At 32.3% G+C, this 19,166-nt stretch overlaps 1 protein-coding gene across 6 annotated transcripts in view; it reads left to right on the top strand.

Moving 5' to 3' along the window:
• STXBP5L (syntaxin binding protein 5L) overlaps positions 1 to 19,166 on the top strand; it is a 290,279-nt gene that overhangs the window by 150,801 nt on the left and 120,312 nt on the right. For all 6 annotated transcript variants that reach the window (XM_064494778.1, XM_031455025.2, XM_031455017.2 and 3 more), the window contains 4 exons: positions 3,776 to 3,930; positions 8,892 to 8,964; positions 12,309 to 12,456; positions 13,368 to 13,435. In XM_064494778.1, the coding sequence (XP_064350848.1) occupies positions 3,776 to 3,930; positions 8,892 to 8,964; positions 12,309 to 12,456; positions 13,368 to 13,435 (444 nt within the window). The remainder of the gene's footprint in view (positions 1 to 3,775; positions 3,931 to 8,891; positions 8,965 to 12,308; positions 12,457 to 13,367; positions 13,436 to 19,166) is intronic.

Below are 19,166 nucleotides of genomic sequence, written 5' to 3'. Positions count from 1 at the left end.
TCCTCTAGCAGCAGTGGTTCCACAGCTCTAAATACAAGGAGACTAAAAAACAGAGGAGCACTGAAATTAAGAGTCCTGAAAGGTCTTGCCACAGCAAAATGGGCCATAGTCTGAAAGTGGAAATAAATAGCTGTATTTCCACTCCATCTAGTACACAGCAGATACTTTGTGAAGTAAAAAATTGGGATGGTTGTAGCAGGAACTTTAAGAAGAGCTCTACCATATATGCTGCAGCAACAGAGCCTCTTAAAGGTCTGCACAGGTAACAAATGTAAGCGCTATGTTTTCTGTCTAATTTTATCTTAGACTAGCCGTTCACAAGCCTGCTTTACATTTCTAGGGATGAACCACCATTCTGCTCAGAAACCATTGGTTCCCAATCACCAATTTGCTTATTGTGACTCCAGTCACAATGGCTGTGGGCTTAATTTTATCCTTTTAAAAAAAAAAAAAGGGATAATAATCTCTCTTCCTGCTATCGCTAGCTTTATCAGATTCTCTGTAGTTAATAAAAATTACTTTCTGCTAGTTTTTTAACCCCTTCCTATTATGATCACCTACTGATAGACTTCCTGTGTAGTTAAGTTTGCCAAGATTTAGTATACCCATCTATTAAGTGAGAAATAATATTAAATAGTATACCTATCTATTAAGTAGTTCTCTCTTTGGGATATCGTAAGGATTAAATAATGCATGTAAAGTTCTTCACACAATAACCTGGAACATCGTAAATACTCAACAAACGTTATTTTTAATATATATTATATTATGTTACACAATTTAATGTTCAATCATGTTGCCTTCATTGAGACAAAATTTTAACCCTTTTTTCTGTATTATATTTTATCTATTATTATATTTTATCTATTTTAAGATTTATACAGTAGACTTTTTCCTTTTGGTGTACAGTTCTATGGCTTTTTAACACATGTATAGATTCCTGAAATCACCACATTTCCATACTCCTGCCAAATTCTCACATGCTATCCCCTTATAGTCATACCTTTCCCTGCATAGAACCCCTGGAAACCACTGATCTGTAACTCTGCCACTATAGTTTTGCTCATTTGAGATGTCATATAAGTGCAATTACTTATCATGTAACCTGTGAGCCTAGCTTCTTTCACTCAACATAATGCCTCTGAGATTTATTTAAGCTGTTGTCAATAACATTTAATTTTTATTAATGTTTTATGTATGTATGGAGACACTGTCAATTATATGGTTATTTCCTTAATAATAATCCATCTGGTAAGTCTCTCAAGATACACTTGTATTAATTAGTAAAGAAGGCAGTTTTGTGTGGCATAGCATTTGCCAAATTGTGTCCCATTAATCACTTACTGTATTCATGAGAAAAAAAAATCTGTAATCAAAAAAATTTGGGAAATCTGAGAAATTGTGGGTTATTTAAAGTAAATTGGATTTTTTACAATTTCTCAGAACATTTAATATATGGTATGAATGATAAAATCTCAAAAGGGAGATATAGTTTGTGTTTGTTTGTTTGTTTTTGCATAACACCTATTAAACTGTATTCCACAGTTTGAGATCTATTAGAACAGAAATGAAAAATATAGACTTTGAAGTCTGGATTTGAATCTTTGTCCTGCCACTCACTAGCTGCTTGACACTGAACAAGTTATTTAACCTGCATTAATCCCAGACTTCTCATCTGTGAAACTGAGCTATTAGTACTTTTCTCATCAGGGTTAGGGATTACAAGATTGTGAGGACTACATAAAACTTACTTTACATATATACACAGAGCACAATACAGGACACATGGTAAACACTGAGTAAATTGTAGCTATTTATTACTTAAGGCAGTACATACCACAATTTAGAACATGAGGCTTTCAAGTCTGATAAATCTGTTTTCTTTTGGGGTTTTCTGCTTAGTTGTTATTTAATCTCATTAACAAAATAAGAACAATGCTTATGAGGATTTAATATAATTATCTAAGAGTGGTTGCCTGAGCATTTTCCTGAGGAAATAGCTTTTTATTCAGTCATTCAGTAGTTTACAGAAAAGTGCATATATGTCAACAGTAAACTTCAGACCTAAGGTTTTCTGATGTGAAGTCATAATAAGCACAGAAAAGATTTTCTCCCCTTTCAAAATACTAGAAAGGACGTATTTTCCAATGTGCTTACGAATAAGGAAGAGTAAATTGCTTCTTTTCCTATGTTTGGGTTAGTATTAAGAGATGAGAGTAAATTCACTTACTTTTACATGGGAAAAAGTATATATTTATGATATTTATTAATATTTGGAACTGAAAGCTAAGCTTAGTATGTATGAAAAGATCATATGTTCTCTGGGTCATGAACTTTATTGCAAAAGCCCATACACATTTCATTAGAAATTATTTTTAAATCTGGAGAAATATTCTAAATAATCTAAGTAATACCTATTTTATGGAAAAAACAAACTTGCTTCTTAATACCACAATTAGTAGGATGGTTGTTCACTATGTCAAATCACTGGAGCAAAACTAATTCAAATCAACTGCTGCAGGACTCAGAGAAAATAAATGAGAGCATTTTTCCTTCTTTAGCTTACAACTTAAATATTTACGTGAAAATATTCATATAGAATTTTAAATAAAAAGTAGTAAAGACATTTATATGTAAGTTTTGATGGAAACTTTTTAAAAAGTTTTTTTTTTTGTTGTTATTATACAGCCAAAATAAGATTAGCAAATGTCCTTTGATAATGTTTGGTACTATATACAGCACAAAATGGAAAAGAAAGGGAAATCTTATAGAGTGAGTTCTGGAAACAAGTATATGCTTCAGCTTAGCATGTGAATAGAAGTAAATTATTTACAGAAGCATATGTTCTCAAAGAATGTGGTGCAGTGAAAGTGTCTTTTATTGTTTTATTTAAAAGTTCCTCTTAAAAATTTTGGAAAATATTTTCAGTTTGGTTTTTACTTATTGAAAATATTTCATATCAACGCACATTTTCTTTTATATACATATGCTAGAGATAAAAGTATTAGAGAAAAGAAAAATAAAAATTATAAAGATATTTTATAACTTTCTGATAGCTATAATATTGTATGGTTATCCCAGCCCCACTCTGTTATCTAATTGTATTTTGCAATTAACAGAGATGAAAAAATTTGTTTGAAGTTAGTTTTACAAGCTAAATAGAACTGGCTGACCATAGGTAAAGCTGAAAAGAAGATCACATTTATTTTTGGTGAACTATTTTTTTCCTTACCTACTAGTTTTCTCCATCTTTTTATCATAATCCTTTCCCACAGAAACTCATGTAGAATTTTCATGTTACTTTCTGCCATTCTGGGCTTGCCACTGTCACATTTCATTTCATGTTGAAAGTTCCTCTTTAATTTCTTAGTGATTTGCGGTCCCACATGCCTATTGGTTAATATGATAAACTAATATAATCTAATATTCTAGTTGTGGTAATTTAAAGTTTGGGAACCAACTAATAAATGTGAAGATGTTCTTTTGAGTCAGTGAGCATCTTCACCTCTCTCCAAACTCACTGCCTTTCCCTCACCTGACCTCAGCATCTTTAAACTGATTCATTAGTAGTTTTAATGGTAAGAATGTACATCCAGAAAAAGGGAAATGATAGAATAGTAATTGTTGGATGAGATATTTTGGGCCAGGGAAGGCTTTTTCTCTCTGTCAAATTACACTGTATATAATCCCCATGAAGCCCTGTTCTTTATTGCCTCATTCCTGTGACATTGTGTCATCTTAAAGAACTCAGTCATTTACTTTTTTTCATTTGCAGTGAACCATTTATAATATTTTCTGGTGGCCTGTCCTATGACAAAGCTTGCAGAAGACCAAGTTTAACCATCATGCATGGGAAGGCAATTACAGTGCTTGAAATGGATCATCCTATTGTTGAATTTCTAACTTTATGTGAAACACCCTATCCAAATGGTAAGTAACTGAAATGAAACTAGTAAAGTTGAAAAATCATTTTAGAAATGATAAGTTCCTATCAAAATTAAGCTTAAATATTTTTAGTTTTGGCAGCTGACATCTACTGTGCTACAATACTGAGCTACAGGTGCTGGAGCAGGTTGTGCAACTGTACCTACTTGACAAACTGGAAGTAAGACAGATGTAGTGCAGCAGTGCTGGAGTTTCAGGTTCTAATAGCAGGTAAGTGCTTTAAACTTTGATAAGGATGGTGGAAGCTGAGCTGGGAGGGTCCGATAGGGGTCCAGGGTGAAATTACTTGGGGAAACTGAGGTCTCCTAATAGCCTCTCCTAGACCAGCTTCACCCATCCCATTCCTATGCCAATCAAAGTTAAAGCACTTACCTGATATCAGTGATCTGTAACTCTGGTGGTGCTGTATCTGTTTCACATCTGGCTTTGCTTCAGATACAACTGTAGCACCTCTGATTACTCTAGGATTGCTGATGTGTGGTTAGTGACTTATTTCAATTTTGAGAATAATTAGTCAGGAGGGCTTTTGGGAGGAGAGGTGCTTTTATATTTTTATAATCTGTAATATAAAGACTTTTTATAAACATAAAAACCAGTCTACTTATGTGCAAACTGTATAATGGAATCTAATGATAAAATATTTTGAGATCTAAAAATGGAGAGGGGTGAAATATAAAAAGGGACATATGAGTTTGTGATTAAAAAACATAGTTTGTATATGTATTACTACATTTTCAAGAGGGAATGTATAGATGTAGGGAAAAGGTCAATGGACTTGGAGAGAAAGTATTTGGGTTTATGATTTAGCTCAGCCATTTACTAGCTATGTGACTTTGGACAAGTCACTTTATATTTATGGGTTTGATTTATCATTTGTAGAAAGAATATTATAATATTGACCCCACATGATTATTGGAAGATCAAAGGGAATATATTTTGTAAACTATGAAGATATATAAATTATGAGTTTTATTATAAATGTATTAATTTGTTTTAAATTCTTGAGTTTCATATTTAAAAGATGGAATAAAGGGATATGAAATAATCAATGTGACATTTTATTCCCAGAGTTGTCAGGGACAGACAACTGTGTTATAAATTAATCAACAAATATTTATTGAATGCTTCTATGGCCTCAGTATGACAAGAACTTGTTGAAAATATGGATGAAGTATGAAACTGATCTCTGATGTCAAATCACATAAAATCTGGCCACATGAGGAAGATAATTAGGACTTAAATTAAAAAATATAGCACTTAATTAAGTGCTGAGTTATACGGGTCAGAGTTTAAATAATGTACTAATTTATAGGCTAGTTACATAGTCACTGAAATATTCATGCAAAGCTTCATGGAAAAAGTAGGATTTAGATAGGCCTTGAAGAATGACTTGGGTCTTGAAAAGAATATTGAATAAAGGTTTTAGAAATTGTGAGATTTTGCTAGAGTAAGATCAATTCAGAGAAAAACTGAAAGCCTTTTGGAGGTATTTGGAAATAGGGAACTACGGGGGAATTTTGAAGGAATATTAACTGAAAGAAAGCATTTTTTTTGGTAAATTTGCCCAAAAGTAGTGTATGGGTTTGAAGAGAGAGATGCTGAAATTTAGACTTCAGATTCCAACTGGGAAGCTTTTGTGATAATGTACATTAAAATAGTCAAGATCTGAAACAGAGTGCTGCTTGTAGGGCTGGAAAGAGGAAAACTCACTGAATTTGGTCAACAATTAGATTAGGGAGTGACATGATAGATGAGAAATAATTTAAGAATAGTGATTTCATATGCAGTAAACAGTTTTTAGAAAGAGAAAAATAAATCTGATTATGAGTCAGTGGAGTTGTTTAGACAGCAGAAAAAGACCGGGAAGAGGTCTTTAATATTTATTTATGAATCATCAGAATATAGATGCTCTTTGGAGTTATGAAAATGAATGATAAAGGAACAATAGAAGAAAAAACAGAGAACCTAAAGCTGAACTTAGGAAAATGCATTCTATTAAAGACCCTCAAAAAAGAAGGTGTGCATGCCAGTAATAGAAACTGAAAATTTGTGGTTGCAAAGATCAAACACTATATGTATGTGTGCTTATAAATTTCTGCATATCAGTAGAGATGTTAGGATAATTTGTATAATGTTAAACAAGTTATAAGTGTACTATAACCAAGTCTAATCACTTCCAAGCCACATGTATGTCTTTGCTTTCCAGAGAAGTGGTAATGAGGCTGGGACTTTTTATTTGCCAAGAGCTAGGAGAAATAGTTTAACTTTACTCGGTAAAATATGAATGTATTTTATAAACTCTCTAATTAAGACAATAATACGTGAAAGTACCAGAAAAAAATCCCACAATACACAACAGTATATAATGGAAACTTTCTCACTGCCCTTCCTTACTAACTATAACTAAGTTTCTTATGTGCTCCCCAAGTAAGCCATGCATATGCATATGTGTACTTATTTATGTATATATTCATCATCCTTTTTGTACAAATGACAGCATACTCTCTGTGCTGTTCTGTATCATACTTTTTTCACTTTACAGTGTACAGTATTTTGATTGATTCCATATTAGCAAATGCAGAACTTTAATCTCCTATATAGCCAGATAGTGATAAATGTTATGTATATGTTAAACAAACTAAATTTATTAATATTTTTATATTCCTGAATTATTTATGACACCTGACAATTAAGCCTGTTTCTCAAAGAACACAAATGCCTAATCCTCTTATCTCAGGGGGCATTCCCTGAGTAACTAATCAACTATACTCAGAATTTGTTAGTTTCACATCTAGATTTAATTGAATCTGGTCTTCTACAAGTGTCATAAATAATGCATTTCTCTTCAAAGAAGTAGTCGTTATGATAGAGCTTTTCACCTTGTTGGAGACTAGGGTTGAAAGGCTGAGCCTGCTCAAAAATAACCAATCTAATAAAGAAAGTAATACTATTGACATCTATTGAGTACCAACTATAAGCCAGGTTCTGCATTAAACATCTTTATATACATCTAATCTTCATAACAGTCTAATAAGGTAGTTATTTTGCCATTTCAATGGGTAAAGAAAATGAAAATCAAAGAATTTAGCTAATTAAGACCAAATTATTAATAAATAATAGACACAAATTGAACCTAACGCTGACTCCAAAGGAAATCTTATTACTTAGTGGTTATCACAGTTCACAAGTGCTTCTACAAAGGTGAAACTTTTGCTACCAGTTTTTATTATTTGAAAAGAAACAATAATCTAAAACAGGTATAACTACCTAAAATAATAATTTTTATGATTTTTACTTATTCATGCCAATGTCTCAGCTTTTTTATGTTTGTAGCAACTGCCTCCCAGCCAATGAGTTTCCTAAAGAGCGGTGAGAAAACAAAGAGGAAACTAGTATTACACGGAACCCCAGTGTTCTTCAAACTGAGAAACAGAATAAACAAAAAAAAAAACCTGGGAGTATTGAAATAACCTTGAAAAACCTTAAAACAGCTCTAAGAGATAAGGGGAAAGGGGAGAAAGGCCTCAGTTTGAGTAAAGTTCAAGTAACAAATAGTGTAAGGATTGTATACTAACGTGTAGATATGCACCCAAACAAGGGCAGCCTCCTCAGTTTGGGGGGTTTGTGTTTGTGTTTGTTTTTTGTTTTTAATTTTTTTCTCATAGCCTGTGACTTACATAAAAATAAATATGAATAGGTTCTACAGCTTCTCATGACTGGGAGTGCTGTGAAGGCAATCTATTTCAGTTTCCTATCCAAGACTTGAATACTCTTGAATACAAAATTCCTGCCAAGTGATTATTGAGTTTAGGATTGGATACCTCTTAAACTAGCCAGTAGAAACTGCTGCTATAATGAAAATAGCATGGGTTAAATTTTCAGCTCTATAATTTACTAGCTTTGTAAACTTGTGCCGATCTCATAACCTCTTTGGACCTCAGTTTTCTCTATGAAATGGAAAAATGATAGTACCTGCTCTAGCTACTGAGAATCAAATACCATGTATGTAAAATGTTTTTGTAAATACTTTTTCCTTAAATTGAGCAAACACTGTAACTGTGGCTTTCCTTTGTTAGTCTTTTATTATAGATAGAAAACAATGTCTTCCCTGAGCACTATAACTAAATTAGCACTTCCCCACCAACCACAAGTCATTTCTTATACTATTACCTTTGTTAATTTTTTTTACAGTTTACATTAGTTTCTGAGTTAATCTTACTTATTTACTTGTTCCTTGTTTTTATATCCCTAGAATATAGACCGAGAATAAAGATCTTGTCTATCTTATTCCCTGTTTAGCCTTTGTTCTTAGTTTCTGCACCATATTGAAGGAAGAAAGTAGGGCTGGAGAAAGGGAGAAAGGGAGAGTTGAATTTTAAGAACTTGAAAATGTTAGGCTATCCTGACTCTGCTTTTTTGAGATATATACTCTTGGGCACATGATAGGCAGTCTGAGTACCGGTTAAATCACATTGAATTGAAAGTAAATTTTTTAGTATAAGTGTTGCACTCATAGGGAGGTGACTATGTGTCATAGCTGAGAGAAGCAGAACTATTTCCTTAGTATATCTCCTTGTAGTCATGAAATCAAATCTGAAATGGAAGTTATGGAAGACTAAGATAAATGTGAGATGGAGGTGACAGACCCTCTCTTTTCAAATAATCTACTATTATCACTACCTCACGATTATTGAGATATATTTAACTCTGTGCTATGCAACTTCTCATTTTGTCCTTGTTCTCTATAATGGTCTTAAACAGTGAGTTTGAGAAACACAACATATATTTTTTAAAAGTGGTCTTTGTTACTCCTTACTTTGGCTCATATTTTGATCTTCTCAAGTCATTTAAATAACATTTGTACAGGAGATAAAGGAAATGCCAGTTTGGTGATTTTATAAAATATGAAATCTGAAAATGTTTCCCTTTTTCCTTCCTACTTATAGAATTTCAAGAACCCTATGCCGTTGCAGTACTTCTGGAGAAAGATCTCATTGTAGTTGATCTGACACAAAGCAAGTAAGTTATCCATGTTCAGAGTAACACTATTTTTAAACTCTATTTATTGCAGTTAAAACATAGTAGGACATCATAGATAATTGGCATTATAATTCTTTTTTTTGAGATTTTTAAAAAATTTTATTTTTTATTGAAGTGTAGTTGATTTACAATGTTAGTTTCAGGTATATAGCAAAGGCAATTCAGTTATACATATACACATTTATTGTCAGATTAATTTCCATTATAGCTTATTACAAGACATCAAATATAGTTCCCTGTGCTATACAGTAGGTCCTTGTTGTTTACCTATTTTATATATAGTAGTGTGTGTCTGTTAATCCCAAACTCCTAGTTTATCCCTCCCCACTAGCATTAGAATTCTTTAGTTGGGAAATATTCTTTATGTGGAATATTGTTTTGGTAGAATTACAGAAGTGTAATTTGGCTCAATAATGAAAACTAAACTAAGAGAGGTTAGGGGACACTGAGAGAATTGTAAGATATTTTAAAGGCAACATCTAAAGTTTAAAAAGATTCATTTGGAAATCCAGAACACATAAAATGGATCACCTTTCTACTATTTCCGTAAGCAAAAATAATTGTTATGAAAACTTGTAGAATGTACTATCTGGCCATCTCCTAACTATTGACTAAAGGAAAATGGCACATAATAAAAGTATTATTGGACTACCGCAGCAGACAATATAGAAGAGCAGGATCTTGAGGGCAGAAAAGATGGAGGACGTCTTTTACTTTCTTTCCTTTTTTATTATGTTGTTGGCAGTGGAAACAAATAGAAAATATTGTTGTTAGAGTAGTGCTCTCTACTAGTTTACATGGACTATAAAGGTAGACTTTAAATTGATGAACATTGTCTTCCTGCTACACATTTTCATTATCAATGATGATAGGCATGAAACTCTTTTTCCCTTATCCTATGCTCTACACCCAGTAATCTTTTTTTAGCCCCGTATATTTTTAGAGCTTTTGTACATTTGCTGTTTTCTGCATGGAATAATCTTCCCTCCCTTTTTCTCCTTATTAACATCTGTAAGAATCACAACTCACTTATTTCCTCATTTAAAAAAAAACTTTTATTATCTATATAATTTGGTCAAATATCCTATTAAGTGCTACCTTAACTCCATGTTCCTCTCCTTCATTGACACATGAAATTTTCCATTTGTTATTGTTTTAAAGATTATCTCCCTACTTGACTGTAGGCCTCATGAAAGAGGAGCTTTGTCACCACAAAAAGTAGGTTCTCAATAAAGTTTTGTTGGGTGAAGTACAGTCTGAACTTTACTTTCCATGTAGTTTGTGAATGTAAGAGCCAAAGTTGGTCTTTGTGATAATTTACAGCATGTAATATTTCAATATTTGAAAAGGGAATAGTGTTGGGGCCATAATATCACCATAACTGAATTCTGCCTGACTGCTCTATTTATCGCCAGCAAACTTGATTAAATTTTATGTACATGTGGATTTATGCCTCTTCCTCTAATTTCTAATATAGGTTTTATTAAAATGAACTCTTCTAATTTCATTGATACTACATTCTCCCTTCTGTGTCATATTTTTTGGTTCCTCATACCTTGTCTAATTGTCTAACATCCTCCAAGTCCTACTATATTTTAATACTCAAGTTCTTCAGTATACACATTTATTCTTTTTAAACTTTTTTATTGTGTTAATATATATGTAACATAAAAGCTACTATTTTGATACATTAATTCTGCTTTTTATTACTTTATATATAAGTATGTGAATTGACATTTTGTTTGCAGTTTTTATCTAACTTTTTGCCTTCTTCAGCACCATTTTTAAAATTATGTGACATTCCCATTTCATTGCCTATTACAAATTTAATGTCAAAAACTGAATATGTTTTCCCTTCAAATAGTTACCTTTTAGCCATGTTTCATGTTAACAATTAAATAGAAGCTTTGTATTTCCTTACTTCTTTTCTATTTAATCCTCTACATGGAAGCAAGCATTAGGGCTTACAGACTTTTCCTCTTCTTGGTTTCTTGGATTTTTATCTTTGTTTACATTTCTACAAAAATCAGTTTACACTTCTACATATAAATTCCCATAATACATTTTTAGTTATTATTTCTTTCTTAAATACCTTTTTTGTACTCTTTGCCGATATAATAAAATAATTTTCCCCAAACATTTTCACAATATTGTTCACCTTCTCAGGAGTCTATCATTGTAAACTCTTGCTATTATCAAATCCCAGGTTATAGATTTGATCTTTAAGGTGATGCATTTATTTTTCTTCTAATTCTTCAATCTCAGAAATGTTACTTTCTAATCTGAAACAGGGAATCTGTGATTCATCCAGTTTAACCTACTTGCTGTATAATAAACATAACTTTCTTCTTTCCACATAATTTTGCTCTCAATACTATTCTTATCTGGGAAACCATTTCAGATTGGAGGGAAGAGAGCCCCTGTCAACACATGCACACACAAAAACAGACACCTCATACTCTCTCTGGAGTTTGAATTAAGTTTCTAATTTAGCTCCTATAACATGGGGGAAATTATTTTGAATATCCCTACTTCCCCCCTGCCGAAAGCATGTTGTATCAGAAGTAACATGATCACACAGATCTAGAATAGATGCAGCATAGACTAATACTCAGTTCCCTCCGCTAGAGTGCCTGGTACCTCTAATATATAAGAAATGCAGAATATATTGTGGTTCAAAGAATTCTTAATTTGGTTCTATACTGATACCCCTTTTTGAAATGATAGTAGGCTTAAGAATATGAAATTTACTACACCCATAAGTCTGCATTCTCTATGTTCTCTAGTTTACATAGGAAATAATATTAAACATCCATAATCACATACCTACATAGCACACACATCTTTCAATTACTCCTTATAAAAGAACAAAACCAAAATGTTTGCCTACATATTACCTTCCTTGGGAAACGTAAAATTTACTAAGACATTTTAATACTTAGAAGTATATTATATAAATATTTAGATAAAATTGTACATAAATAAAGTACCTAGATGATACATTTTAATAAATTGACTTGCTGCATGTTTTCAGTTTAATGTAATTTAATCTACCCATAGTAACAAAGTGATATCAGTGTGGAATTTTGGAATTATGGAAAGAAAATGAATTTGTTCAACTAAAATTCTACAAGTATTCATATTACATTTTGTAGACAAATTTTTTTAAAGAATTCTTGTTCATGTGATCATTGTTTTATAAGGCTTAAAAATAATTCAGTGAAATGTATAATTAATATTTAGGAGATTTTAGGGTTTGTTTTATAAAAGTTATTTCATTTTTATATATTACAAAATGACACTAATGTATTATCTTTCTATAGCTTTCCAATCTTTGAAAATCCATATCCCATGGACATTCATGAATCACCAGTTACATGTACAGCATACTTTGCTGATTGCCCACCAGATTTAATTCTAGTGCTCTACTCTATAGGAGTCAAGCATAAAAAACAAGGATACAGTAATAAGGTAAGAGCAACAATTAGAAATGTTACCTTGTATTCATATTTATATCATATGATCATGGTTTTTCTGCTATTTTATTTTCTGACTTTCCATAGAAGACTTGAGCTAAATTCTTTTGAAGTCATAAGCTGACACCTGTAAAACACACAATTTCTGAAGTTCTAATTCCTAAATTCTACATAGCTTTAAGTCTACAAGAATATGTTTCTTATATAATAAGTATATAATTATAGACTAAGATATACTTACCTATCATGTATATTTATATACTAAGTATATATTTAAGCTAACATATGTTTGAATCATAAGATGTTACTTTAAATTATTTTAGATGAAGAAGAGTGTTTTAGGAAATTCAAAAGTCAACTCTCTAGTTAATTCTTATCAATCAGTGGTTAATAATACATAATTATCAAAAGTCATTTGATAACCTTTTAGAATTCCATTTTGTTATTTTTAACTACAGGATTCAAATATTTGCAATTGTAAAAGACCTCTCCCTCCCCATTACAGTTTCTATTATTTGCACAGGACTGTTGGGATGGACAATTCCAGGGGCACAATTTACATAGTTTTGTGTTAAATGGCACCACAATAGTTTGATAGTACATAGACTATGTGGAAGATGTAGCAATACTATATTTGTATGAGTAAAGACACTTCTTTGCATTTTTATAAGAATGATAATATTTGTTAAAATCTATAATTTTAAAGGATATAGAATTGCGTATTAGGAATTGCTTGTTCGATAAAAGAATTAAAAGATAGCTACATGCTTATTTCTTTATTACTTAACAGCTATTTCTTTTTAAGTGAAACTTTTACCATTACTCAAAAATTTTTTATTTTAAATTTCTAAGTTATTTAAATTAAAAAAATTAAACCTATAAATTGTTCTTCGATGATCCGTTTAGGAGTGGCCAATCAGTGGAGGAACCTGGAACCTTGGAACACAAACATATCCAGAAATTATCATTACTGGGTAAGTGGGATGTGATTTGTGAGTTTATCAATTTATCAACAAAAATATTTCACTGAATTTTCACACTTTCCCATAATTGTGCTCTAGGAATGCTGACAGTTTAAATAAAAATATAAGACATAACTTCTATCCAAAGATTATAACCTTTATAGAAGATACAATCAAACTATTGAAAACATAGACATATAACAGAAATTAAAAAGTGTAGATTATAAGAGCAGAAGAAAGTCAAAGAAAGAAAAATCAAGAGAGATTAGTCAAGGAAGAATTCCTATAGAAGTAATAAATTGTTAACTTTAGAAAGGCCCTACCAATGGCTCTTGATTCTGTCCAAATCTAGGAATCAGTGCTCTATATCCCCATCAGGTGGTTATTTGAAGTGTGCTTCAAAACTTATAGCACCAGAAAAGTTACTTCCAATAGCAACCCAGTTCATGCTCTAATGTTAGGAATGAAAATAGAAACATAGCAACAGCTAAAAATGAGATTTAAAAGATAGTAAGGGGTTTTGCTTATGGGATATGGAAAAGATGTACTTTTCCCTATTCTTTCCACTAAGTACAACTGAAAACCCTGTATATCATATACTAAACAAACACATTATGACTGGAAAAAATGGAGAGAATTCAGACTGGCTAGGGCCCCAAAGACCTAAGGAATGATGATGAGTTTCCTGGGTTTTCTTTTTGCTTCATATATACCAGAATTGGAGTTGAAGAAGCTAGCAACCTGGAACTGGCAACAGGCACAAGCCTAAAAAGCCCAACAAAAGCTGGCTTTCTCTAGGAAAAAGATGAGGAAAGATTATTTTCCAAGACAGAAAATAATCTTTCTACTTTAGCTAACCACCAAAGAAAAGAACTGTGGCCCGACCCCAACCCACTTCATCAAAGGTTGAGTGAGGAGCCTGGACTTTTATCCTCATCAAGCCATAGCAAAGTGCCTCAACTCACCCACGAGGGGAGTCGGTCTCTGGCACTAAGCAAAGGCTGAGTAGGGAGCTAGGACTTTTAACCCTACTGGGTGGTAATGAAACTCATTACCTATGGTGACAGAAATCATGTGAGGAGCCAGAATTCCCCCACTGCCCAGCACTAATGAGGAACCGCACATCCTCCCTATTTTGTGTCAATGGAAGTCCAGTGAGGAAGGAAGGAAGAAAAAGAACAGGGCTGAAAAATTCATAAGAGAATAATTACTGAAAACTTCCCAAATTTGGCAAAAGGCATGAACCTAGATATTGCAGAAGCTAAGTGAACCACAACACATTCACAACAAGAAACATCATACTCAAACTTCTGAATATTAAACACTAAGGAAAAAAATTATGAAAATAGCAAAAGAGAAGTGATACCTTACCAAGGGGTAAAACCAGCTGGAATGATGGCAGATATCTCATTGGGAACCATGGAGGCCAGAAGGAAACCTGAATTTTTTTCAAGTGCTGAAAGAAAAGAACTGACAAGCTAGAATCCTATACCCAGCAAGAATATCAAAAATTAAGCAGAAATTAATACATTCTCAGATGAAGGAAACTAAGAATTTGTCAACATCAGACCTACCCTAAAAGAGTGGGTAAAGGAAGCTCTCTGAACTGAAAGCAAATGATAAAAGAAAGAACCTCGGAATATCAGGAAGAACACAGTAAGCTAAAATATGGGTAAATACAGTAGGCTTTCTTTCTCTTGAGTTTTTAAAATTATATTTGATGATTGAAGGAAATTTTAGTTATATCATCTGATGTGGTTCTACATATGTATAAAGGAAATATTTAAGGCAATTATAAATGGGAGAGGGTAAACTGATATAAAGGAAGGTAAGATTTTTTTACTTCCCTCAAAATAATACTATGATAACACCAGTAGACTGAGACAAGTTTTGAATATACAGTGCAATACTTAAAGCAATCCTGTATTTAAAAAAAAAAACTGATGCCAAGAGATACACTCAAAAACATTATTGACACATAAACATGGATGTACTGAAATAATTTAATTAACCCATAATTGGCAAAAAAAATAAGTGACAAAAAAATGGAAAAAGTGTCCAAAAAAGAGGGAAAAAGGACAGGCTTAATGTAATCATTGAAATGTTAAGGCTTAAATGTAAATAGTCTAAATGCACCAATTGGCAGAGTGGATTAAAATTATGACCCAACTGTATGCCATCAACAGTACACTCACTTCAAATATAACAGTATAGTCAGGTTAAGAAAAAAAAAGACAGGAAAATGTAATAGAATCAATGGAGAGTGACATCAGCAAGACGTCAGAATAAGTAGCCCCAGACCTTGTTCTCCCACAGACACACTAATGTAACAACAATATATGATCCAAACAACGTTATGAAAACTCCATAAACCAGTTAGGAAATCATAGTACCTCAGGGAAGCTGAAAGCCAAGAATAGCCATACTGAAATGGGTAAAAACAGCCATTTCAACTCTGTCAGCTCCTCCCCCAAATTGGCACAACTCATATTCAGGGGGAATCTTCTCTCATGAGAAACTAGTTTTTATCTCACCTGAGTCAGAGTACTGGTGGGAACTAGATGCCTGGGGGCTGCAGAGAACAAGAGAGCTCAATGGCTTTTTGAACTGACAAGAAACTTGCAGTACTATAGACATACAATAGAATGAGCAAGAAAATGTAAGCTCATGAAAAAGAAACCAGCAAATCTCTCTTATTGGGAAATTACACATACAATCCCTGAGAAGGTGCATCCCCATTGAAGGTTTGAGAAGCCCCTAGGATTTCTGCTTAAGGTCTTCCCCTGTGTAAAGCTAGTTCATAGCAGGTGGCTGTATTTTCAAATGCTAAATTCACAACAAAAAATAATGAGGCACACAAAGAAACAGGCAAGTGTGGCCCAATCAAAGGAATAAGATAAACCTCTAGAAACTGACCCTAAAGAATTGGATATCTGTGAATTACCTGACAAACAATTCAAAATAGTTAACTTAAAAAAGCTTAATGTATAACAAGAGAACACAGACTGTTCAATGTGTAAGAGACACAGACAGTTATACTAAATCTGGAAAATGATGCATGAATGAAATGAGAATATCTACAAAGACATAGAAACTATTAACAAGAATCAGAAATAAATTATTAAGCAGAAGAATAAGATTTTACTAGTAGGGATCAGCAGTAGAGAAGAACCAGCAAACTTGAAGATAGGTAATATGAAATTACCAAGATAGAGGAATAAAATAAAAAAGGATGAAAAAGAGAGAAGAATGCCCAAAGTACTTATGGGATACCATCAAGCATACCAACATAGGCATTATGGAAGTGCCAAAAAAAGAGAGAGAGTAGGGCAGAAAACTTATTTGAAGAAATGTTTGCTGAAACCTTCTCAAATCTGAGGAAGTAAATGGACATTCATATCCATTGGATATGTATCAGAATACTTCAGTGAGGATGAACCCAAAGAGGCTCACACTGAGACATATTATAATCAAATTGTCAAAGACAAGGAAACAATCTTGAAAGCAGCAACAGAAAAGCTACTTGTTACATAAGATTATCATTGGATTTCTCAGCAGAAACATTACAGGCTAGAAGAGAAGTAGGATAATATATTTAAAGTACATAAAGAAAAAAAAAAGCCAGCCATGAATACTATACCTGGAAAACTATACTTCAAAAATGAAGGAAAAATAAAGATCTTCCAAGATAAACAAAAACTGAGACCATTTATTACAACTACATCTGCCTCACAAGAATTGCTAAAGGGAGTCCTTTGAGTTGAAACAAATGAATACTAGAAACAAATGACAACAAATTACAACAAATGAAACAAATGACAAGAAAATGAAAGCATATGAAAATATAAAGCTCTCTGATAAAAGTAAATACATAGACAAAAACAGAATCCTGTAACAGTGTAGTGCTGGTGCATGAAATACTTTAAATTCAGATGTAGAATTGAAAAGATAAAGGCTATAACTTAACTGTGTTAATGGTTATAAAATATTAAAAGATATAATTTACAACAGCAGCAACATAAGATAAAGGGGGAGATAAAGGAGTAGGATTTTTGTATGTAATTGAAGTTGTTATCACTTTAAAGTAGATTGGTATAACTGTTTTATATATTACACATTTTAACTACAAAGAAAGTACCTATAGAATATGAACAAAAGAAAGTAAGAAAGAAATCAAAGCATTTCACTACAAAAAAAGTCAATGAAACAACAAGGCATCAAGAGAGGGAAAAAGGAACAAAATAAATAAAAGGTAGGAAACAGTTCTTAAATGGCAATGGTAAGTCCTTATATATCAGTAATTTCTTTAAATATAAATGAATTACACTCCCAAATCAAAATACATAGAGTGGAAGAATGGATCCACTATATGCTGTCTACATGAGACTCACTTTAGATATAAGGATGTATGTAGCCTGAAAATGAAAGGATAGATAAAGATATTCCATGCAGATGCTAACCAAAAAGAGATCTGGGGTGACCATACTTATACAAAATAGACTTTAAGCCAAAAACTGTCATAAGAGACAAAGAAGGACATTATATAATGATAAAAGTCAATTCACCAGAAAGAAATTTTAAATACATATGCACCTAACAACAGAGCCGTCAAATATATAAGTCAGACGTTGACAGAATCAAAGGGAGAAATAGGCAGTAAAGCAAAAATAGTAGGAGCTTCAAATACCTCACTTTTAATGAATAGATCTAATAAACAAAATCACACAGAGAGAAGTTCAATAAGGAAACAGGATTCAAACAACACTAGAGAACTATTAGACCTAACAGACATATACAGAACACTCTACCCAACAACAACATAATACACATTCTTCTCAAGTACACGTGAAACATTCTCCAGGATAAATCACATGTTAGGCCATAAAACAAGTCTTAAAATTTTTAAGGAGATTGAAATTGTAGCAAGCATCTTTTACAACCATGTTGAAATGAAACTAGGAATGAATAGCAAAAGGAAGACTGGAAAATCCACAAATCTGTGGAAATTAGGCAGTACCCTTTTGAACAACCAGTGGATTAAAGAAGAAATCACAAGGAAGTTGGAAAGTATCTTGAGACAAATGATAATGAAAATACAACATACCAAACTTAGGGGATGTAACACAAACACTACTAAGAGGTTTACAAGTAAAACTCTAAGAAGTTTATAGTAGTAAATGTCAACAATAAAAGAAGGATCTCAAATCAATACCTCAAGGGATTAGAAAAAGAAGAAAAAACTAAACCCAAAGTTAGCAGGAGGAAAGAAATAACAGAGCTTAGAACAGAAATAAAACAGAATAGAAAAATATTAAAAAGTTTTTTTTAAAGATCAACAAAATTGACAAACTCTTAGCTAGACTAAGAAAAAAAGAACTCAACAAGTATCAGAAATGAAAGAGGAGACATTACAATTGATGCTGCAGAAATAAATGTTCATAAGAGACTACTCTGAACAATTATATGCCAAGAAACTGGATAACTTGAAATAAATGGATAAACCTACTTAGACTGAATCATGAAGAAATAAAAAATATCTGAACAGACCTATAGTCAGTAAAAAGATTTAACAAATAATTTAAAAACTCCCAAAAAAGATAAGCCCAAGAGTAGAGGACTTCACTGAAGAATTCTACCTAACATTTAAAGAATTAACCTTAATTCTTTTTAAACTATTCCCAAAAATTGAGTGAACAATTCCAGATTCTTTCTATGAGACCAGCATTATTCTAATGCCACAATC

This window comes from Camelus dromedarius, chromosome 2 (assembly GCF_036321535.1).
Source record: "Camelus dromedarius isolate mCamDro1 chromosome 2, mCamDro1.pat, whole genome shotgun sequence".
NCBI lineage: Eukaryota > Metazoa > Chordata > Mammalia > Artiodactyla > Camelidae > Camelus > Camelus dromedarius.
Note: the sequence above shows the minus strand (reverse complement) of the source record. Positions and strands in the feature narration are given on the sequence as shown.